Source organism: Centrocercus urophasianus, unplaced genomic scaffold (genome assembly GCF_019232065.1).
Source record: "Centrocercus urophasianus isolate 14NV4802_14NV808 unplaced genomic scaffold, USGS_Curo_1.0 seq_17, whole genome shotgun sequence".
Classification (NCBI taxonomy): Eukaryota; Metazoa; Chordata; class Aves; order Galliformes; family Phasianidae; genus Centrocercus; species Centrocercus urophasianus.
Window position 1 is genome coordinate 17,745,730 of NW_024884722.1, and position 23,148 is coordinate 17,768,877.

Below are 23,148 nucleotides of genomic sequence, written 5' to 3' on the forward strand. Positions count from 1 at the left end.
AGCATGTAGCTCCTAGGACTTCTTGTTAGAGGTAATAGTTATCCATTGTGAAGGGCATGAATATCCACAGAGATTTAGTGAGTGATTCTGAGGTTAGAAGGGTTGAATTCAAGCTTAGGATGTCTGTCAGTTAACAAACTTAGCAGAAACCCCTATGATAAGGACTGCTTTAAAACCTATGACTGCTGTCAACATCATAAGAAGCTTACCCAAAGGTGCTACTACTTGTGAGGCTGCTACTGGATCAGTAAGGATGGTGGTAAAGGCTTTGCTCATTTTCCTGGCCTCTTTGGAGCTAAGCCTTGCATGGGAGAACAGTCAGGACTCCAAGCAAGCTCTCTGCTACATTCAACCATCACATCACCTCTATGTCATGTGGCCCTAGGCTGCCAGTATTTCTTCCTTTCTTCTTTTCGTGGCTTTTTTTGCATGTTGGATTCTGGGCAACAGCTTGCATTTTACGTCATTCTTCTCTTGTTGACAAGCTGTGTCTCACTATTAGAGGCTCATTGCTGTAACCAGCTAATGTCCTCTGGCAAATGCAGCTAGGGAAAGGACTGACATTAAACAAGTGCAAGAAAATAAGTGCTTTGTTCTGTCTCACCTCGGTATCCTATTTGATGTGCAGCACAACTGTGTAAATAGTTTCACAAGGAAAAGCATGGGAGGAGCACAGAGTATGAGAAGAGGTGAGTTGAACCATGGCCATTAGTGGTAGCCACTACTGACATCAGCTTCAGCTGAGGATGGGGCATAGCTTCCTGCAATGTTTTGTTCTTCTACTTTGTGCTGCCTTTTCATGTTTGTTAACTGGTTTTCGTTTTTTGGTTGCATTTACATTTAGTCTAAAGATGGCGTAAAAGGCCTCTTATATACATGAAAAAGGAAGGTGGGAGGAAAAGGAAAGTTGCTTCAGATGGTTTTGTAATTATTTTTTTTACTTCTGTCAAGCTGCCTGAGCAGTGCTGGCATTTAGACACAGTGATTTTGAAATACAAATGCAATTTCACTGTTTCTTCCTTGTCCCAGCTTTTTGATGTTCCAAGCAATGAGACTTTGACATGCTGTCTTGGTGCCAGGCAGTTGGATCAAGAAACCAGTAATGTGGGTTCAGAAGGAAATTTTGGTTCATTCAATCTAGTCATCTGCTATTAGACTGTCACATTGTATGCACGTCTGTCTTTTTTGGAATGCTTCATTTCTGAAATGAAACAGTAAAGAAAGTTGATTCTTTATAAGCAGAATACCTTCTGTGATTTGCTTGTAACAGAAAACCTGAGACAGATGTATTAACTGATTTGTGACTGCAGTTCCAATAATATATTGCTCTGTTTCCATGGCAGAATATAACGTGGTTTTTTTACTGGTTCAATATTTTGTTTTTAGCAGATTGCTAAATATGTCTTTTTAAATAATTCATTACTTAAGTCACATTAATTTTCATTTGCATAATTACAGCAGCAGATTATAGTGTCAGCTCTTTCACTAACCTGTCTTTCTTTTTACAAAAGTAATTACTGCACTCTTTTTAAGAGATGGGTTTTAGTCAGAGATGTGCCTGCTTTTAGAATAGGTTAAACAGCAAGAAGAAGAATTCCAAGTAATAGCTGAATTCACCTCGCTGTATGATCAGTCCTATACCATTAGCATGCCCAAGTGGTGTAAAATGTAAGGATGATGCTTTCCAGGATAATGCCCAAACCTATCTTTACATGTTTAATTTGTTTTGTCAGTCGTGACATTGTTCAGTTTGCTTTTTGGAGCATGGTTATCCTGTTTTTTTGTTCTGTATATAAACCTAGCTGGCGGGGATGGGAAAGCCACAGTGCCTTGCTGCAGGTTGAGAGGTGTGTGTTTGAGCCTCACCTTTGGCCCCTGTTGGCCCAGTTGTAAGTGGATGCCTGGTTTTTCATGCTCACACACCTGAGACATCCTGATGCAATACCAGGAACGTTGCTCTCCACTGCTATTGGAGCACCTTCATGGTTTGCAAGCTTTACTCAACTGATCAGAAGAACCGTAAACCTGTGTTTGAACTGGGAAATGGGAGCAATGTTTTGCGGGCGTAAGTGAGCTGCACGGCATATCCAGCAGCTGTAGAGTGTGGAAGAAATGGGTTTAGAGATTCTCTGCCCATTAAGGGGTTATGAACATATCCCTCCTCACTAAAACCTTTGGGAAGTGTTCTGAAGTTTCAGTTTGACGCTCACAACATACAGCAGCAAAAAGGCCTGTAATAGTAGGCTGTCAAGATGGTTATTACCATATTGACTTTAGAAGCTTGTTTCTTAAGTGCTGCATAAGCCAAAGAGCTTAGCTTTTTTGATTTCAGCTGAATTCTGAATTCTACACCTATTCGATTTCGCACTGTGGTCGCATGAATGTGGCTACCATTACAGCTTTCCTGCAAGGAGGTGGAAGGCCCTGTTGAGGTAGGAGGGGGTGAAAGGCCTCGTGAAATACAATGAGTACTTCAGGGAAGGGTCTGGTTTGGCAGATGGTGCTTATGTGTATATGCCAGTGCTGAAACTACCTCCTCTATAAATAGTCTCTGTGTCTTGTGGAAAAAAAAAGAAAAAAGAAAAAAAAAAAGCTCCTAATCTCTTGTCATTGTTGTAAGTGGAAGGATTAGCTATTAGGTGGTAGCTAAATTACAACTAGTCTGCATACACACCTCCATCTAATTATGCTAATTACTGTAACATTGCTCATTTCCTGAGCGGTTGTTCCGTGCAATGTCTGACAGCTGGCAGGTTCCGCTCCAGAGATGGCTGCATCTGACCTTGGGGAAAAATGTTTCTGTTCCGATCTCTGTTTTTCCAAGGATGAGGCTGTGACAACCTTCCTTCTTAGTGCTTGACAATGACACCTCACTTTCTTGCAACCAGCCCTTGAATATCTGATGTAGAGTGTTATCTGACTCCATATGCTGTGTTCAACCCTGAAGGTGACTGCAGTGCCTACAGAATTTTTCCGACTTCTGACTTGCTTTTTTTTTTGTGTCTGTTTTTTTTTCCCCTTTATTTTTATGTCACTGCAGGCTGGAAGTCCAACCTCTATCACAGCTCCCCATAGCTTCTCTCGGACTTCTGTTACGCCATCCAACCAGGACATCTGCAGGTAAATTGTCCTGTTTGCATAGCTACAGTGAGGCTTGTGCAAGCTTCATTTAAGAAAAACCAAAACTGAAAAAGCATGTGGATGGGGAAGTAAGCAACATGGGGTTCTGGTCTGAAGCGTTCCGTTTGTTTGACTCGACTGCTATCTAACACTGCTTCATTGAATCCCACTGACTGGCCCGCTATGTTTGCCATTCCCACACTAGCTGTAATTCTCATTTCTTCACTTTTAATTATATGTGTTCTCTTATGTAATTGTTTTTTTTTACTTTCTGTGCTTTTTATTCCACTGTTCTGCATGCAGTTCCAGTGCAGTGTTTTCTGAATGTTGTCATCACAGTCCAGTGCAGTCCGCTGTTGTCTTGAAAAATCCTCACTGCCAGAGTTCTCTGACACAAGGGGTCACTGTGACAGTAATCTGTCAGGACACGTTACATGCAGCAAAGAGAAACTCCCATGGGCAGGATCGGGGCCAGGCGCTCAGGGCTGCTAAGAATGTAAAGCCCACCCGCACTCTGAAATTCTCCAAGTCCCTCAATGACGTGGACCAGAAGGCACAGAGCACCGGTGAGTGCTTTGACTACGTGGAGCGAACATGCTCGGAAGGCAAATTGACCCCGACTCAAGAGCAGTGTTTGAGGATTAACAAATTTCATCTTAAAGAGAGGAAATCGCTGAATCTCAGGCCTCTTTCTTTTAGCAATTCTAAACACTCCTACATCCCTTCCCTTTCCAACTATTCGAGTGCATCAGGAGGAGCAGAAAACCGCAGCGCTGTACATATCCCCTTGCTGGAGGACAGAGTGGACCATGACACCTCAAGAAGCAAAAAACTGTTGCGTTACCTTTTTTCCTTCTCCCACACCTCCAGCACCAGCAGTCTGCATAAGTTCCACGAACTGGAGAGCTATTCCAGTCACTTTCAAGCTGAGAAATCCTCCAGCATGCTGGTGGAAAGCACAGACTTCTGCTCTGAGGACATGGGAGATGATGACGTCTTTGAGGACAGCACCTCAATGAAACTGAGAACAAAAGAGCAGCGGGCACCACTCTGTTCGGTTGAGAAGGACAGTGACCTTGACTGCCCTTCCCCCCTCTCAGAAAAATTCCCCCCTCTCTCCCCGGTGTCTGCATCGGGGGATACCTGCAGGTTGGTGCGTCGGAGAACCTCCCCTTCGAGCCTTCCTGTGTGCAGTGGTGACCATTCTGCTTTCCCTGCCCTTGTGCTGTTTGTCTTTTTTTTTTTTTCCACCCTGTCACCTTGCTTTAATATGTGCAATGTGAAGCATGCAACCTTCTCTCTGCTTTTCTGCACCCCTCTGACGCACTTAACAAGTCTACTAAGCAAAAGCATATCCTTGGGAGTCAAATAAATTCTTCTGCAATTCGTTTCAGATTTGGGGTTCTGAGATCGCATTTTTCTTTCATCCTTGCCCGAACTGGGAATATTATGAGAGAATCAGTTACACATAGTAAAATCCAAGCTGAAAATTTCTTAGCTTTTAACAAGCAATGTGTTTTCCAGACAGCCACTGCTGAGTTTGTCAGAGCATAGGCAACGGAACGTTGGTTTTGAGTTCTGGTCAATATAGCCTAAGGTTATTTCTTAACCTTTACCTCCCCATTTCTAAATGGTTAAGATGAAAGAGAGAACTAAGCATTGGTTATTAGTGATGATTAGTGAGTAGTGTGAGGTCCAAAAAAGATGGGATCTCCTTGTTCCAGATACAGAGGATTAGCTATTTACATAGGTGAAAGGAACACACAGCTCTGGACTGTTTTGTGGTAAATTGTCTGCAGGCCTGCCCCATCGCAGCCTCTGAATAAGTCTGGGGAGCAGGAGATGCCAAGCATAGGAGTAACTGTCACATCCTTCTACCAAGCATTTTCCTATCTTAATCTTTTTCCTCTTTGACACTGCTTTCGGAAGCTGACTTTGTTAATACCTGCCAGTAATTTTTTATTTCCTCAATACCCCATTACCAGCAAATTCTAGTTTGTTACTTGCTTGTCATCAACAAGATGCTCTTTTAATCCACCCATTAGTTCAGTCCCACTTGCCAGCTATCAGCAAGGTCACAAGAGGCAAGATGCTACACATCAGTGAGAGATTTCAGTAACAGACAGGGATGGCAGCATGCCAGGATGTGCTTCACATATGCTTAGTAACTTATATTCATTCCCCAAGCTCCTTACCATCCCCCTTTCAGTTCCTGACCTCTTCCACATGGTTAGAAGGACTTAGTGATGTCTGATGCAGCCCAAGTGCTGTGCGTAAATTGAAGCTGGAAATCAAATGCCAGCACGTGGTAGTAGCACTGTGTCAGGTGTCCTTGCTATTTGGAGTTAGACGGTGAGGGAAGTTGGGAATTTTGCAGAGCTGGTGCTTCCTTAGCAACTTTTGCAAAAAAAAAAAAAAAAAAAAAGGAATTGGAAGAGCAAAGCCATTAGTCCTGTTAAAGTAGGTGTATTTGGGGAAAATGGATGCTGTATCTTTGCAGTGTGGTTCTGTCTCTTAGCATTTGGCACTGGAAATAATCATTTCCCTTGTGCAAAATTTGGACCAAATTAACTCTCCGTGATACTGGGTTGGGCTGGTTCACAGTTCCTTTGGGAATTTTGTTTCATCTTCTGCATTACATTGTAATTCATGAGTACCTCTCTGTGCATACTTGGTCTTGGGAAGTGCGGTCGGATCTGTTTAGATGCTGTTTTCAGTTAAGTGCTATTGTTCTAGTAGATGAAGGATTGTCATTTCTCACACTTTTTATTTTTTCTTTTGGGTACTAAATTTCTGTCAGGCTCTGTGTGTCCACCTCATCTGTTAGAAGGCAACTGTCTAGTTAGCAGTGTCTGTGCTCAGATATTTTGTGTATGTGTATGTGTTTGTGTAGCAAGGCAGTTCTTTAGTTTTAGCTCCTTTATAGAATACATTCCTTTGATGCGTGTGTCTTAGGATCATCAACAGATAACCATGTGTGATCACAGATATTACATGCCTCTTCTTCCACATGCTTTCTGCTTCCTCTTCTTCTAATGAGCAGCTTTGCTTCTGATTCAGGATATGTCACTGTGGAGGAGATGATGAGAGCCCTTTGATTACCCCCTGTCACTGCACGGGAAGTCTTCATTTTGTGCACCAAGCCTGCTTGCAGCAGTGGATCAAGAGCTCAGATACACGATGCTGCGAACTCTGCAAGTATGAGTTCATCATGGAGACAAAGCTGAAGCCTTTGCGAAAGGTAGGCTTTGTTAAACGTACATCTGTGCAGAAAAGAGGCTGTCATTGCCCACAGTCCCACAGAACCAATTTGGTGGCTCCTTAGTAATTCTGGTCAGTTTTGTATAGGTGCTGAACAATTTCAGTTGTCTAACACTCAGCTTCATAAATTTAGCATCAGTGGAGTCCAGCTCTGAGAAGTGGTATTTTCCTGCTCTGACCATTGTCAAGATAATTCTGCTTCAAGAATTCATCAACTGCCCAAGTGAGAAATGAGTCTCAGTCCTTCCTCCCTTTACATTGTCCTACATGTAAAATATAGATTTAGTACAGCCCAGCAGTGCTCTCTGTAAATGCACTCATGTACACTCATGCTCATGCATATGTGCGTGCAGCAGCCTGATTTTTTCACAGTTGGTTTTCAGAGCTGGTGCACAAAGGCATTTGCTTTCCAGTTATCCATGCTGTTTCTTTGGAAATATTGTGTTTTGTATTACTGCTGTCTGCTTTGGTTTGCTGTGCTGAGATCCACATGGCTTTTAAAGTCTCTTGAAAATATGAAGATCTCAGTTTAAAGTTACTTTAAATCATATTGTCTGAATGTAAATGTAAATTGATTGAAATTTTAGCTTTTTTTTTTTTTTTTTTTTTTTAAGGAGCATACCTATTTTAGTGTAAGTAGAAGGATGTTCACTGATAAATGTTTTCACTTTTACCTTTTCTTAGATTATGTACGATCAGGTTTTAGTACTTTGGGCTGCTATGACCTGTTTTGTTTTATAAACAAATTACCTTTCCCAAGTCTGGTGATTGAGAACTTAGATACCTTTGTGTCTTGTAAGACCAATTTTGTCCTCCCACATTTGCTAGGCGTTCGAATTCAGTTGGTCCTTACCATCAGGATTCTGAGGTGAAAGTCGCTGGTGTTCTTACCACAGACAAATCTTGCTGTGGAAGATATTAACAGCAATAATTTCAGTCTAGAACTATAATAACTGAGAAACATTCAATTATTGATTATTCTAAATGATAAGGGATGGGAAGTCCAGACTGCAGCCATCTGAAAGCTGCTGTGAGAACTTGTCTGACTTCTAAAAGTGAATCCTAACAGAAAATAGAGCAGATTTCAAACTCTTTATTGGTTTTATTTATTTTTTCTTAATGGAGATCTACGGTCCACAAAGTATATAGCAGAGGATGTAATGTTGACAGCACAACCTCTGCTTATGACAGCATAGAAGTGCTGCCATCTAAGCTGTAGCTTTTTCTTTGGTAGCCTCTTAGCACAGAGCATAGTAGCTCGGAGCTGCAGTTATGGCTGCCACAGGCTCTGCTATCACGCAGACAGAACTGCACAGCCCATCTGTAGGATGTGAAAGAAATTGGAGGAGCCCAAATAAAAAGACTTGCTGTAGGTGATGGTTAGCTGCTGATTTTTCCGTGCTCACCCTGCCTGGAGTGGGCGGGAAGCATTTCCTGCATATTGGTACACGGTGAGAAAAAGCTGTTGGGCACCTTCAGAAATGAGTCATTCGGCATCAGTAGTTATATCTGAACAGGTCATCCATTGGAGAGAGACCAGATGCCAGGAGGTGGGGGCTGAGCCATAAGTAGAAGGATAAGAAAGAATTTACCTTTCAAATATGTCTGAAGGATCCTTTAGAGGTTCAGCTGCAGCCAGAAGACAAGCTGTGTCTTCAGCTCATCCTTTATCATATCCTGTCAGTCAGGACAAAACTGTCTGGAACTGGTGATTACGGACAGGATGGAACAAATAATAGGGCTTGTGCTTGTCTGCAGGGCAGAAATGAAATTTAGCATCCTCAAAGTCTTAAGGCTGTATTGCATCACTGCATATTGGTCTGTCTTATGTTCAAACGTTAAGTTATAAGGGGAAGAGAGTGAGGAGCAAACTGCATCACAGTACAAGTGGAAGTGAGGGGAGACAAGAGAGGGAGTCTCCATTTTATAATTCAAATGAAAACAAAACAAAGAAATAAAACCTAAAAGTTCTGTAGATTTGATAGAAATGCTGGCTTATTAAATTGTGAAATGTTGCTTGCTGTGTCATAAGAATAATGCAGCATGGACCTCTGGGTCCTCTCTTGTTTCCTCTCTGGGCTAGGGCAGAATCAAACTAGCAGAATAGCTCCTCTGCCGTGCACTCCTGTCTTTGGAAAGATGAAGTGGTATGGGATGGTTTGGCAGCTGTGATGCCAGCATATAATAAGAGAAGTAAGAGTCCAGTGGAAGATCTCTACCTGCAAAACAAAAAAAGAGGAATACAGTCAAAATGCAAGTCCTTGTGGCCCTGTAAGAATATTCACACATGCTTACACTTTGACAGAATAAATGAATCAAATTGTATTTTCTGTAGATAATGAACACCATTGTTTAGATGCAAAATCCATTTCCTATTTAAAACATATTGTCCAAAGCAAAAGTTTTTGTCCAGTCTTTTTGTAACAATAATTGAAAGCGTGTAGTTTTCTAGCATGATATGTGTCTGGTATTTCACTGCTGGAAATCTTATGTTTTTCTGCCATGATGAGATTTGGATGTCCCCTGATACAGAAATGTGGCTGTGACTTACTTGCTTGTTGGCAAGACAGAGAATATCACAGAATCCCTGTTTTATGGTTCAACCATTCTTGTATTTGCAGCAGTGTAACAATAATTCAACCTGATGAGTGATCTCATTAAGGTCATCCTCACTATCTTCCACACTTTTCCACACTTTTCAAAGTCAACTTTTTCTGCAAGTTATTCTAGGAGACACCAAATACACCTCTCTAGAGCACATAGGTATGTATGAGAAGCTGATGTGCCCCTGTATGCAGTTTGTGGAAATACAAGGAAAGCTTGTCTTAACACTGTCCCATGCAAATATGATGAGGGATGTGCAATACACCTACAAAAGTTTTCTTCATACACATAAATTGCTTTGGAGACAAAAAGAAAAAGAAAAAAAGCCCAACAATTTCCTGGTGCCATTGGTAGAAAAGTAAAGAAAAGCTGATTCTAAAAAACTCCCTGTATACTTGAAGCACCTGTAGTAACTGTCTTCTTTCTTTGTGTCCTTTCTAAACGACAGTGACCTGATGTCGTGGTTTCTTCTGGGACTGTATAAACATTATGATAGGTGCAGGTCACGGGGTTCAATTTGCTGCATCCTTTAAATTGTAAAAGCTGTCATCCCCGTTCTGCTGTATACTCTTAGGGCACATATTTAAGTGTACTTGAAACACTGAAAATAAAATCCATGTTGCTGCTCTAAGTAGTGTTAAATATATGTGAAGATTGAATAAAGCCTCCAGAGATAGGAGGTGAGAACTGAACAGCCTTGAGCTGAGTGCTAAACAGCTTTGACTGCACACTGGGATAGTCTAATGGCCCACAGTGAGATGCCATACACATACTGGTTGATTGGATTGTGCACCACTCCTGCTGCAGCGTGTTACTGAATGGCTGCCTGAGCAATGACACCCTTTTGCCCTTCATGATGCTCATTTCTGACTGTGGGTGCTTGCTGTTCATTGCTTTGCGAATACACTAAAGAACAGACTTGCTTGAGCTGTGCTCGGATCTCTGTGGGATAACTCAGTGCTGCAGCTCTGGATGGAGATGAGTGCTGTTATCCCCTCCTGCACCAGGAGTGATTGCACCCATTATGGCAGAGCAAGCTGCCAGCTGCACGCACTGTGGTCAGAGCAAGAATAATGTGACTTAAAAAACTTAGGGGGAAACTGGTCCTTTGCCTGCTTTTGGTTTTGATCAGTGTTTTCTCTTTATACTTTCTGGTAACTGTGATAAACACTTAATCTCTTGTTCTGCTTCTGGGTTTCTTGCCAGTGGGAGAAGCTGCAGATGACAGCCAGCGAGAGGAGGAAGATCATGTGCTCTGTAACATTCCATATCATTGCCATCACCTGCGTTGTGTGGTCTCTGTATGTCCTCATAGACAGGACTGCTGAAGAGATTAAACAGGGACAGACTACTGGTATGTTACTTGGTTATCTTCCTACTTACTCATTTGGAATTATTCTTTATCCTGAATGCAGAGAGGATGCAAAGCCTGAGAATGCAGGTAATGCTTTTTCTTAGATCAGTCAGCTTTAGGCAGAGATTGAGTTGATGTAAAAGAACAGTTCTAAAGTGATTTAGTTAAATTGGTGTAAATTTGTCTGTAGATTCTTTTAAGTCTATTACGTGTCAATTTTGCACTTGTGAAATGCACAGATACAAGAGAAAACCACTGTAACTAAACATAAAATTGCACTGGCTTTGCTAATTTAGTTCTAAGCTGGAACACTTACTCAGATGACAAGCATGTAAGCATCTGTTTGCTACTATGACTACCTTTAGCTGAGTAGAAAGAGAACAATTTTAAAAAAGGGAAGAAGGAACAGGAACCAAAGTCCAAACCTCTGAGCTAAACTAACAGGCTTATTTTTTCTATTCAGCCATCTTTGAGACATATTAGCACAACTTTTCTGCGGGAGACACATTTGACTGAAGAAATTAGAGTGGTTGTGTGGGGAGCAGCGAAATTCAGAAATTCATCACTACACGGATGTCTTAACTTCCAGAGTAGCAGGTTTCCTTCAGTGTGCCAGCTGTGAGCTTACCAAATTGAAATGGGTTGACTTTGGAGTGCCGGGCTGTGAACTTGCAGCTCTTGCAGAACTGTTTTTTCAGGCAGCTGAGCTCCCCCAGAAGGTGGGGATTGGAGTAACAGGCTGTGCACCAAGGCTGGGTTTTAAGGCAAACCGTCCTTGCTCACAGAGGTTGAATGCCAACCTCAAATGCAGTTGGGAAATGAGCATCTATAAGTGTGCAATTCCACAGAGCTCTTACAGTCTCTGTAGAGCAGAGTCACACGTCAGACAGCTTTGCTGTCATTTGTTTAGTTTAGCTGTGGTGTGATTGTTCGTAGTTTCAGTCAGGAAGCTGCTTTGAATGAAAGTTTGTAGTTTTTGTTCCATCCAACACCATCTTTTCCACGTATGGTGGAAATTGTTCTTTCAGTGCAAGGTCTCCATATGATAAAGAAAAGCACTTTCTCTCAAAGATTTATCATATCCTCGTTACTTTATTCAATACATTCGGTGAACATTATTAGGTATAGTATGGCTACATAGTACTTGTTACTCTGCTTTCTTTGCTTCCTTCATTTGGATTCCAAATCTGGGGGATGCTCTGAGGAGCTGCAGCATGCATGTATTTATTCATTCATGTCTGCACGGCAAGGCGTAGGCTATTGCTGCCTCCAGATGGCATCAGATAGCTCCCCTGTGAATCAGAGGTCCAGGTATTCATCACTAGTGGGATTTCATCAGTAGTCATGTTGCAGTGCTCTTTGGGTCTGGAGACTAAAATATTTTAATTCGTCCTACACTGCTGTGCATTTCCAAAAGAACAGTGGCCTGTATCTTGTAAAAACTTTGAAGACTTAGCTATGATTTTGTTACACTGCTAATTCTCTGAGAAACCTGAAAGTGAGAAGTTCAGCATGATCTCATATCCATCTTGGGATGCTTATCTTTCAGAAGGAGAGAAACTGGATGGATACAGGATGTGTATAAGCAGAAGATGTATAAAATTAGTCATTTCTCATTTAAAAGTATGTTATAGGGATGTAACGAGATCCAATGGCTAGGAGTTCAAACTGGGCATATTCAGGTGGTCTGGTGGTCATTTTTATTATGTTAAGTGAGCTTGCCAGAATGCTTCAGCATCTCCAACACTTGTCATTTTGCATCAGAAGAGATGCTGTAGTTCAACTATGATCTACTGGGTCTTATGCAGGTAATCAAATTGTCAGTTTTGTGTCAAGAATGTCTCAAGCTGAATGGTGACAATGGTTCCCTTCAAAGACTGTGGCTGTGTGTATTGTGTGATCACGGAGTGGAACAGATCTCTGAATATCTTACTTTCAAGAGGAAAGCGTGCTATAGAAGCCCATTCATAATCTGATTAAATTTTCTTTTAAAAACAGGTATAAAAGGACCTAAAGTTTATACCTGGCTGTTGCCTTGGTTGTGCTGCACAACTGCTTAGTCATAAAGGATCAAGTGTTTTTGTGGGTTTTTTCTCTTTGAGGAGTGATATGTTATGTGAACTCAACAAGCTTAGAAGTCTACGTGTGTTAAACCTGAAGGGAGAAAAAAAGAGAGAACAAGAAAAACAGCAAAGTAAGAACTCTTAAGGTGTGTCCTTGAGAGATTCAGTATTGACCTGATGTTTTTTCTATTCCTTTTTTTTTTTTTTCTTCCCTTTCTTCCAGGGATTCTAGAATGGCCATTTTGGACTAAGCTGGTTGTTGTGGCTATTGGTTTCACTGGAGGACTTCTGTTCATGTATGTACAATGCAAAGTGTACGTACAGCTGTGGAAGAGACTTAAAGCTTATAACCGAGTAATATATGTACAAAACTGTCCAGAAACTAGTAAAAAGAACATTTTTGAAAAACCTGCACTAATGGAGCCAAACTTTGAAAGTAAAGAAATGCTTGGGGTTCACCATTCAGATACAAACTCTTCACATTACACAGAGCCAGAAGACTGTGCTGCAGAAATCCTTCACGTCTGATTACTGGGTGGGAGGAGTAATTCTGTATGTCCTTGAAGATTTAAAATATCGTTGTTTACTGCAAGCTGCTCTACCTTTTTAAAATCGGCTAACAGCTGAGGGCTGGCGGATGACTTTTTTTACATTTGTGTTCTGTTGGAATTTTTTAAAATCCCTTCAGCATATGTATTAATGTTATCATGGTTGTGTACCTCTCAACATTGTCTCACGTGCTGACTGATCAAAGAGCCACAGGTAGCTGGGTAGAATGAGCCTCGGTTGTGGTATCAAGCAAGCCACTGGTGGACTGTCATCAACTGCATATGGAGTCTGTTACTTTAGAATATGACTCTAAATGATTGTGGAAGGCATGTAGAGTATGGTTTGGTTGGTTTTTTTTTGTTTGTTTGTTTGTTTTTCTTAAGCATAATGAAGGAGGTTGTCCCAGATGCCGCAGGAAATGAGAGAGCTAGAGTCTAATCTACCGCTAACACTGCCACTAACATTTTGTCTTAGGCAGCAGGTGTAACATTATGCTTTACATATTGTGATGAGACTCACAAAGCATATAGCACTTTTAAAAATCTTTATTTTATGATGTGTATGTCCAATGAGAATGAAACTTGAAAGAATGTGTCATTTGCAGAACATTTCTTCGTTCTTTAACCCATCCATTCTACTGGAACATAAGCCTCTTGCCTTATTTAAAAAATAAAAATAAATTCCAATGCATGATTTCCAACACATGCCCCCATTATCCTACTAAACATAACACTAAAAATCTGCCTCTTCGGCTTTCCTTTGAGGAGCAATTCTTTTTGAAGAATATTGCACTCGTGACATGCGGATGTGTACAGTGTTCGTTTTCAATGAATAAGGGTTTCAATGCTCTATTTTAGGGATTGGTTTTGCTTTTTTGTTTTGTTTTTAACAGGTCAGACCATCAACAAATCTCCGTATATATACCTAACATAACTGTCATTCCAGACCATTGGTAAAAGGTTTGCTGGTATACTGGTGAAAATGTGAGCTGTTGTGGAAGAAAGATATTTAGTCAATACAGATGAAATTGGTTTTCTTTCTTTAGTACTGTGTCATGTGTGAATTACCCAAGAATTTGACATTGTGAGAGGAGGTGCTAAGATGAAAATTTAGGAAGTATTGCATTAAGTGGATGAATTAAAAAAAATGCTTGCCTGTTTTAGTCCTGATGTGATGCGTTACATGGTCAGAGAATAGCTTTGTCTGTTGCTTTGAGTTTGGGACTGGCTATTTAATCTGTCAGCCTTAATGAATAGAGGGACAATTTTAAAATCTGTTTGCCGAGCTTTAGACAGACTTGCCCAAAGCCTGGGATGTCTGCTGTCAATTCACTTGTCCAATTTGCTTCACTGTCCAGCTTCAAGCTCTTGTTCAACCAAAGTCTCACATCAATGTGACTGGGGTGGACACAAAGCCCCACTGAAACTCAGTACACGAGGCTTTTGTGTATGAGTGCTAACTTTCTCTACCTGAGCCCAATCTAAATCTCTGTAAAGTCAATGATAATTTCCTGAACGATGTCTATAGGAATCTCCCGGACTTCTCTGCTACGTAAAAGCCTCTACTTACTTGTTGAGATACTGAATTAAATCCCGAGGTCCAGTTCAGGTTTTGCGTTATCCTTTTCAAGTACAACATCACTGGGCATGACTTTTTCATAATAAAAGTGGTTGCTTTAACATATCCCAAAAAAATGAGAGATCATTGATTTTTTCCTTTTTTTTTCTTCTGATAATGTGCTATTTATTTATTTCTATGTTAATCTTTTTGAAAAATGCCTGAGATGGGACTAAGGTAAGAGAACACACACGATGAGTTGTTGAAAGTAGAGTGTGTGCATGCATGCCTCTGTATGGTCTCATGCTTGAAGCTTCCTGGCTGTGTTCTTCATGAACAGCACAGTACCTTGTTCTTGAAAAACAGACCTCCAGGCAGTCCTAGCATAGCTGCACTGGCATGGGTTTGCATGCTGTGCTAGTTGTCAGGATATACCATGCTTGTGTGATGTAGGATGAGCCCTGCACACCTTACTGGACAGCAGTCTTCATGATCATATGCGTGTAGAGCTTGTTGTCTACGCCCGTCATGTTTTAAAGTGCAATTACTAAGACCCTTTGCTATGAATGATCCTGTTCTAAGAACCCAGATAACATTCAGTCTCGTTATCTTTTTTTGATCTGTGAAAAAGATTTACTGGATAAACTCAGGTAGGTTAATATCAGGTCTTACATACCTTCATAATTTTCTTCTGAAATGCCCAGTGCAGAAGGCTTTCATGTCTGCAAGATGCACAGAATCAGCTGTATGCATTCTCATCCAATCTGTGGACTTTAGGGGAAGTGGAAGTCCTGGGACAAGTCCTGGTATGAAACCTGTCTGTGCTCCAGTTTGCATCTGAGAGGCAGTGGTGTCTGACTGGTGTTCTGACAGTGCCACAAAGGCATATTGTAACACACCTGTCCTGTTTTAATCACTGTCATAAATGATTCTTGATGAAATATTGTGAAATCTCATTCGGCATTTTGGAAGCTCTATGCAGTATATACCAATTAGCATTCAGTGTATTCAGGACACTGAATGTTTTTGCTGTGGCCCTGTGTATCATAGGAAGAAAAAAACGTCCCTATTAAAATCATCTGGGGAAAAATAATTGCAGATAAAACTGTTTTAGCCAGTGCTACACCCCCTTTCTCCAGTAGCTCTTACCCAAGAGAAAATAATGCCTAGTATTTAAATTCTCTTTACTAGTGAGGATTGCTCGTACTAGGAAGGGCTGCAGAAGAGATGCATCTGCCAGGACTTGTCATTTAAGCTGGTCATACTTGAGCTGATTCTAGCTTAATGTTAACAGGGAGCTTCTGGAGCTACAGTTCTCTGCTTCTACATGGTGCTATCAAATCGTATAAGAAGGTTGAATGGTGCTTTTTCCTTCTTATTTCTCTAAGGAGATTCTGTTGACTTGTGTTCAGCTTCCAGCTGCAAGGCACTTGTGCTAGCTTGGGTGAGCTCCATCCTGCCCACCTGGATGTTGGTAATGGAAAACACCACTCCCATCAAATCAGGCATTCCAGAACTTCCTTTTGGCAGCTTTTGAAATGACTGAAACAAAATGTGAGTTGTTTTGGTCCTTGTTCCTTGGCCAGCATTAGTTCAGGTTACCTGGGACTTCTCTGGAACAAGAATTAAAATAGGAGGGAGTATGGACTTAGTACTCTTAGTACTTAGCTACCATAGCCTTTTCTGTAGATTGCCAGAGCTTTTGCTCTAGAGATCGGACCAAAATCCCATGCTATGGACTTACATCCTGTCCAGAAAAGCACTGATTGTGCCAAGGAAATCTCCCTGCATCTGCCAAGTCATGACCATGCATTATGTTAGAAGCAAAGCATGTGCTGCAGAAGATTGCTCCACTCTAAGAGACCATGAGATGTTAAATTCCTATGAATTCTCAGGACTTTTTTGACCATAAACCGATACTCTGACTAAAGAGGTGGCCAGACCTGGAGACAGAGTCATCTGGTTGAATGTCATTGAGGTTGGCTTTGCTTCAGCAGGAGGGAATCAACAGAGGTTACACTGGTACAGAGGTAACTCATCCATTCCTCCTGCCACTTCCCTACACTGATCAGAGCACCTAGTCTGCATGTGCTGGTGCTGCATCAGGAGCAAGTTCCTCTGCCCTGCGTTTGGCTAGCTGAGTATGTTACAAAGTGAGAGTTGGATCCAAATTTCCCCTAGGCTGGGGCATATTAACAGAGGTTTCTGGTGTAGGTCGTGGTCACTGCTGAAAAGGAGGTCTGTGAGTCTGGGCTGGGTCCCTTGCAAATATGGGGTAAAACAGGGCAAATACAAAAGCACAGCTATTGCTGGCTGGGTTTTCACTGCATTGTATTGGATATGCAAAGAAAACTTCTAAACAGGATTTCTAATTTGTGATTATTTTTTAGTTTGGAGGTATTGCGGTGTCTGTATATTCCAATGAAGTACTTAAAGCACTTGTCTTTGTATAGAAGATAACTGTTTAAAAATTGCAGCTGATCTTGTATTTAGGTAAAACATTTGTAGATAGGTAATTGTATAACGTTGAACAACTTTACACTGGCATGTGTTGTATAGTTTATACAAGACACTTCACAGTTCTGCAGGATTTTTTAGTTAGTAAATTTCTAGTAACTTAAATGTATAGTTTTGTATCCTTTCATGTATGTTCTTATTCTCAGTATTACCACTTGCAGAGTTATTTTTAGTTTCTTAAACTGTAATTGGTTATTTGTGTGTGATACACAGGGTTATTGACTGCAGCAATAAAGTGTTTCTATAAAAAACATCAGAACAAAACAAAAGCAGCATAGTATCCATTTTGTTTCAGAAGGTGTTAGTGGCCCAGTCTGGAGAGAAGCTGAGCTCCCCATAGAGAGATGATCGAATGAAGCAAGTTACTTTTACTGGAGCACACACAGGACTGCGTGGCTCTTTAGTGTAGCATGCCAACACACAGTAGGATCTTTGACAGTTTGACGTCATAAATCATAAAGGGGTAGTTAACCATAACCATAAGTGGATGATTCCACCACTGCAGTGAGAAGGCATGACTTTGTGCAGGTGCTTTGGGGTCAAGTGTGGGAATCATGGGAGAGGTTTCAGGCTTGTGCCACGCAGGAGGTGCAGAGAGGATTCCCATAAGCTTGAAATGCGTGGAGCTTCTTGCATCGATGCTGAGTGTTGCTATGAATGCTTCATGTCTGATGTTGGCATTTCTCAGGGCACTGGTGTAGAGTACATGATCCTCATTACACTGATGTCTAAGAAAAAATAAGTCTGTGTAAATGTGGAGCAGTGTGCAACTACAATAACCCTTCGTTGCTGCCTGCGTAAGCATGATTATGGTGTTACATGTGCTTCCATGCCAGGGCTGAGCCCCAGCATGTGAAGTCTTCAGTAGTTTTTCATAAACAGATTTCTATCACCAATAAATCAAAGAAAACTGCCATCTGCACTGCTGTGAGACAGCTTGTAACAAGTGTGTAAACACTAAAGAGCAAATAAGATCTGCAAAGTTGTCTGCAGCAGACACAGTGGGTCTCAAAGAGGCTCTTTTATCTTTATTTTTAGTAAGTAACTAGTTTTGAATTTTAATTCAGGTGGGAAACAGGAGGGAATTTTAATACTGCGGCCCTAGGGAGGTGTTTCCAATGCAAAGTGAAAAAGCTATTTCTTAGTGAAGCAAGCCTGGTTGTAGTACACGAAGGTACTTGTATAAAGCTTGCTAGGTGCACCAGCAGGACCCGCATGCAAAAAATACCTTCCTGGAGAGATGGTAAGATGATTTCTATGGCCTGCTATTTGACTGATGGTCTCTGGGATGGAACATCGATAGGCTACTTGATGAGCAGAGACTGTAGAGCTGTCTGGCCTCTGGTTAAAACGTGTTTCTCATCTTGGGTTCAGGCATCTCAAGTTAATTATAAAATAGCTTGTTCCCTTTTGCAAACCTCGCTTTGCTCTGAGGGAGTCTTGCTGTCACCATATGAAGTATTCATCTTGAGGCGGAGCCGTGGCTTAAAGCAGATGGCACAGCTGTGACTCCAGGCACTGAATTTTCTAGCTGACTCCAGCAGCTGAAGCAATGAGGTGAGTAGCTACTGTCATGTGATGGGCTGGACTGGGAATGAGAGGCTGACCAAGGCAGGAGGGCAGCAGCAGGAGTTGTAAGATCCACTGGGTGCCTTCTGGAGGCAATGGAGGTGTCAGATGCGTGGACCCACAGGATGAAGAGGAGATCACGTCTCTGCAAGGGCAGTGTCAGGAGTCCAGGGGAGGGAGGCCAGCTGCGATGGTAGTGGCTGTATCCAGGCCTTTGGAGTTCACAGCCAAGGGAAGGTTGTAGAGGAGGAGCCCTACATTGCATGGAAATAGCCGGTGGGCTGCTGGGGAGGCTGGTAGCATAGCACAGAGAGCTTGCTGCCAAGCTTCTCTAGGGATGAAGCCTACTGCATGCACAGGCCTTTAAAGACCAAATATAGCCAGTAGCTATGAGAAGCACAATGCATTGCCTACTGTGCAGGGACTGTTCCTCCTCCAGCAGCCCTTCTCCCACAGCTGCCCTGTGGGCGACTCACCAGATTTGCCCATCCTCTGCCTGTTCACCCACAGTGCCTCTTTCCATTCATTCTACCAAATGAAACCCAAATGTCCTTTGTCTTTCCTACACACCTTCACTTTCACTGCTGTCATTGTTTTCTCAGTGTTCAATTTGCCTCTGGCAAGACTGGGCAGAGAAGGCTGAGCTGGGAGGAACTGAATTATACCACTGTGTGATTCACAAAGATGACTGTGGAAATACCCAAACCTGGCACTGTGCAATTAAGCTCTGTGTCAACCTGCCATCCCGATTTTTCCTGGAAATCTTGTATCTGGCTGCATTCTCTGATGCGTAGGATGCTCTCTGATGTTTTGGGATTTATGGGGTACAGTATTACCACAACCCAGTCAGAAGATGTTTATTCACAGCGTTAGGGGGGGATGGATGACATCAGAAAATCAGACAAGGATATCTCATTATAGAATAAGAATCAAACAGGAAGAGAAAATAATTAATCATAGCCAAACAGGGGTCAGGGGTTGGAAGTAATTCAGGAGGGAGGCAGGGAATGTTTGAAGAAGTAAAAATAAAAAGTCAGTAGGGCTCTGGATAGAAGAAATGGACCAAGTTCAGTGCATCACTCAAGGCGGAATAATTGGAAATGTAACATTGCTCAGAGAGGGTCAAGTGGTGGCAAATTTCAAGAATACTCTTTTAAAGTGTATTCTAGGGAAAAGGCAAGGTTGGCAACAGAGGAATTGGTAGCTGGAAATAGAGAGGAGACCTCAGCTGAGAGGATAAAGGGGCTGAATGAAGTTGTCTCAAAGGCGTTAACATCAGAGGCTGTGAAGTAACAGAATAAAACAACCAGGAGGCTGCACTGAGCAGAGGAGGGAGGTCACCTCTCAGGGTGTGCTTGCTAAATGTTTGAGGCTCAAGGAATCAGGCTGACTATTCCTAGCATTTTAAGACTTCACTAAAATTAACCTCCCAGTCATTTTTGATGGGAGCCCCTTGCCGTGCTGGTTTACTCTGATGCTCCTTTCCTCAAAGGCCACCTGCAAACAGGGCAGGCCAGGCAGGCTTAGGAGAATTCATCACTGGGGACAGCAGCTTACCTTGTCAAGGGGAATGGTTAACATATGGGTTTGGAGAGAGTAGGAAATATCTCTGGCTGAGGACTTGATCCTAACTGGGAAAGCACAGCTGCCTTAGGCAATGTATGTAGTGCTTCGTATGTGCCTCATTCCTGTGCACCCCAAATTAGCTCAGAAAGCACTTTTGTTCCCTTCTTGAGGATGCACTGAGGTTCCCCTGGTGTCTGGTTTGCCCCTTGTCTTGTCCTTGTGCTTAACTTCCTGCTTCTGAATGTGCTGTGCTAGAAGAAACTGATTCTTTTCCAGGACTACAGGATTACTTAAGTCAGTGTTTCTCCTGCCAGCAAGAACAGTTTGTTTTATCCCCAGAGAGTGCTTTCAGGACAGTGCAACATTCGTGGCCAATCCTGAGCAGTTGATACACACCAGAGAAATCAGATGAAGATTAAATCCAACTGTTCTTCAGCTTTCTGGCAAAGCTGAGTCAAAACAAGTGGTGGCAAAAGTTAAAGGTGTTACTTCAGGGATGAATTTGGACCTGCATGACTTCAGATTGGAGCTTATGCTGCACAAACTTTGCCCTTTCAGCCAGGGCTAGGGACATTTTCACCAGGCAAATGTCAGTCCCTTACTGCTTCTCTTGGCTGGCAGAGCAAGGGTACTGCGCTCAGCTTCATGCACCTGTAGATCTGTGGACCCTCCAAGCAGGGATGGCAGCAGGTCTGAGCAAGGAGCTGCTGCTTTCTGCTCCGGTGGAGAGGCCACAATTAGCACCCATTTGTTTTCAGCTATCAAGCCTATGTCCCTTAGATTATTTATGTAACCTGGAAAATTCTGTAGGTTCTGCTAATCAACTCCATCGCTGGTAATTACCATGTTACATCATTCCTCTCCAAGCCTGATCCTTTATTAGCATACTCCAGGAGCCATCTGCCCATCCAAATCATCTGCAGCCTCAGGGGAGCTGCAAGGGACGTGACATCCTCACAACACAACCTTGTTTGTCAGTGGCATAGTAAGAAGGTTGAGAGGGATGGCAATGGCCTTCCCTTGACAAGTTCAGTGCAGTGAACATGAGCAGTGCTTGGAGAAAGGGGACCTGTGAGTTACCATCCTGTCCCACAGCACCCTGTGCTTTCTTCTCTTAGCCCATTCTCTGAGCCCACCAGAGCCCTCAGCCCAGTGCTGGCCTAGGCCAATCATGGCAGCTCCCTCCTTTCCTTTCATTTCACATTTCCATGCAATTTCCCTGGCTTTCAAGAACAAGACTTCCAGGCACAGGTAGAAGTAATGTAGTCCCTTAGTAAAAGGGCTGTTTGGGGGTTGGGTTGGGGTTTTTTTGTTTATTGTTTGTTGTTGTTTTGTTGGTTTTGTTGTTGTTGTTGTTTTTTGTTGGTAGGTTGGTTGGTTTGTGTTGTGGATTTTTTTATTTTCTTGGAAAAAGGCTCCGTTTTGTTTGGCAGGTCCCTGATACAAAGCATCTGATAATTCCACCATTATTAAATACCTTTAGCAATAAATCACTGAAGATGGAAGTCAAGGTAAAATCAAAAGATACCAAAGGAATAGACTAAAAATAGGGTGAATTGTGAAAGGGTTGGAAAGAGGACACTCCTACAAGTGTCATGCACGGCTCTGAGCTTACTGAGCATTTTCTTTAGCGAGTTGGTAAGAAGAGTTGCTGTGCTGCAGGGAACTGCCCAGCAGGAGACAGAGCTGCACATCCAGGGGAGCAAGATGGGGGAACTGACTCATAAAGACATGCGGAAAACCACCAAGTGAGGTTTATGCAGCGCTTTGCTCCATACCTGCAGCAAAACAGAAGGGGCCCAGAAGGTGGCCCTGTGTCTGACAGGTGAAGCATCACTGTCTTAACAGGTTTCAGGTAACTCCTGCAGTGAAAGGTGTATGAGCCTAACTTTGTTGCCATCTGAAACAGGCAGTATGGTTTATTCAAATGGAAAAAGCAAGAACAAGGAAGGGATTAAGAGTTTGCAGTGGGCTTTTGTGGGGTGAGTGTCCCTGGGAGGGATAGCAGGAAGGCCCCTTTCAGGCTGAGCCTCAGGATGGCAGATCGGAGCTCAGCTGCCACAGGTGTGCCTTGCAGCAGCAGCAGCCTTGTACTGCTGGTGCTATTTAAAAAGCAGCAGCAGGCTGAAGACTTGTGCTGAGCAATTCTGCAGAGCCAATGAAGGCACTTTCTATATGCCTGTACGTAAATGCATATCTTGAATGTGGGGGGAGCCTTGATATCTGATGGTGTCACAGAATAGCAAGCAGCTGTTTCTGTAAAGGAAGACACATAGGAGACCTCCGATGAGACTGATGAGTATTGCCATGCTTACGAGAAAGAGGAGGATGTTGCAGGCTGTCACCACCAGTGACCACACTGCACAAGCCACAACCCATCATGGGCAGGTGTTAGAGGCTGAAGCAGAGCCTCAAGTAACAACCTTGCAGCTGTGCAGTGGGATCTGCAGAAGTCACAGCCCAGCTCCTCCCCACCTGGGGCTGTGCAGCAGCAGTGTGACAGAGTTAAGGGGGTGCCAGCATAGGGCCTGCATGTGTGCCTAATGAAAATACGGGAGTGTGGCATCAGTGGGCTTGGCGCATTGGTGCCATGTGTACAACATCAGTTCTCTGGGGCTCTTTTCCTTGGGGTAGGCTGAACATGAGAGAAGCGCTGGCAGATGTTATCTCAGTGTTAGCATCTTTATTAAAACAGGTTCGGCGCTTGCTGCACTGGGGGTGGGGAGTGTAAAAATGTGGGATCCTTGCAGTGCTTTGTGGGAACACTGTGTGTGTGTGTGCGCACAGTTTGTGTTACAGGCGGCTGTGCAAAGACAGCGGGGGCCTGGCAAGATCGGAGAGATTCAGTAATAAAGAGGAACAGCGCGGGTGGGTAGGGCCGGGCCGGGCAGCGGGGCGGTGCTCGGCGGGGGCTTGACAAGGCTTAGCTGTGTGGCTCGGCCGTGCCGTGCCGTGCCGTGCCGTGCCGTGCCGTGCCGTGCCGTGCCG

At 42.8% G+C, this 23,148-nt stretch overlaps 1 protein-coding gene across 2 annotated transcripts in view; it reads left to right on the forward strand.

Annotated features, from left to right (window-relative positions):
* Window positions 1-17,289, forward strand: part of MARCHF8 (membrane associated ring-CH-type finger 8) — an 86,057-nt gene extending 68,768 nt beyond the window's left edge. Inside the window, exons 4-8 of one of the 2 annotated variants that reach the window (XM_042818880.1) lie at window positions 3,041-3,120; window positions 3,424-4,269; window positions 6,181-6,361; window positions 10,192-10,339; window positions 12,626-17,289. In XM_042818880.1, the coding sequence (XP_042674814.1) occupies window positions 3,041-3,120; window positions 3,424-4,269; window positions 6,181-6,361; window positions 10,192-10,339; window positions 12,626-12,930 (1,560 nt within the window). In that variant the 3' untranslated portion in view covers window positions 12,931-17,289. The remainder of the gene's footprint in view (window positions 1-3,040; window positions 3,121-3,423; window positions 4,270-6,180; window positions 6,362-10,191; window positions 10,340-12,625) is intronic. The other variant, XM_042818878.1, reaches the window with a different exon arrangement.
* Window positions 17,290-23,148: the final 5,859 nt, after the last annotated feature.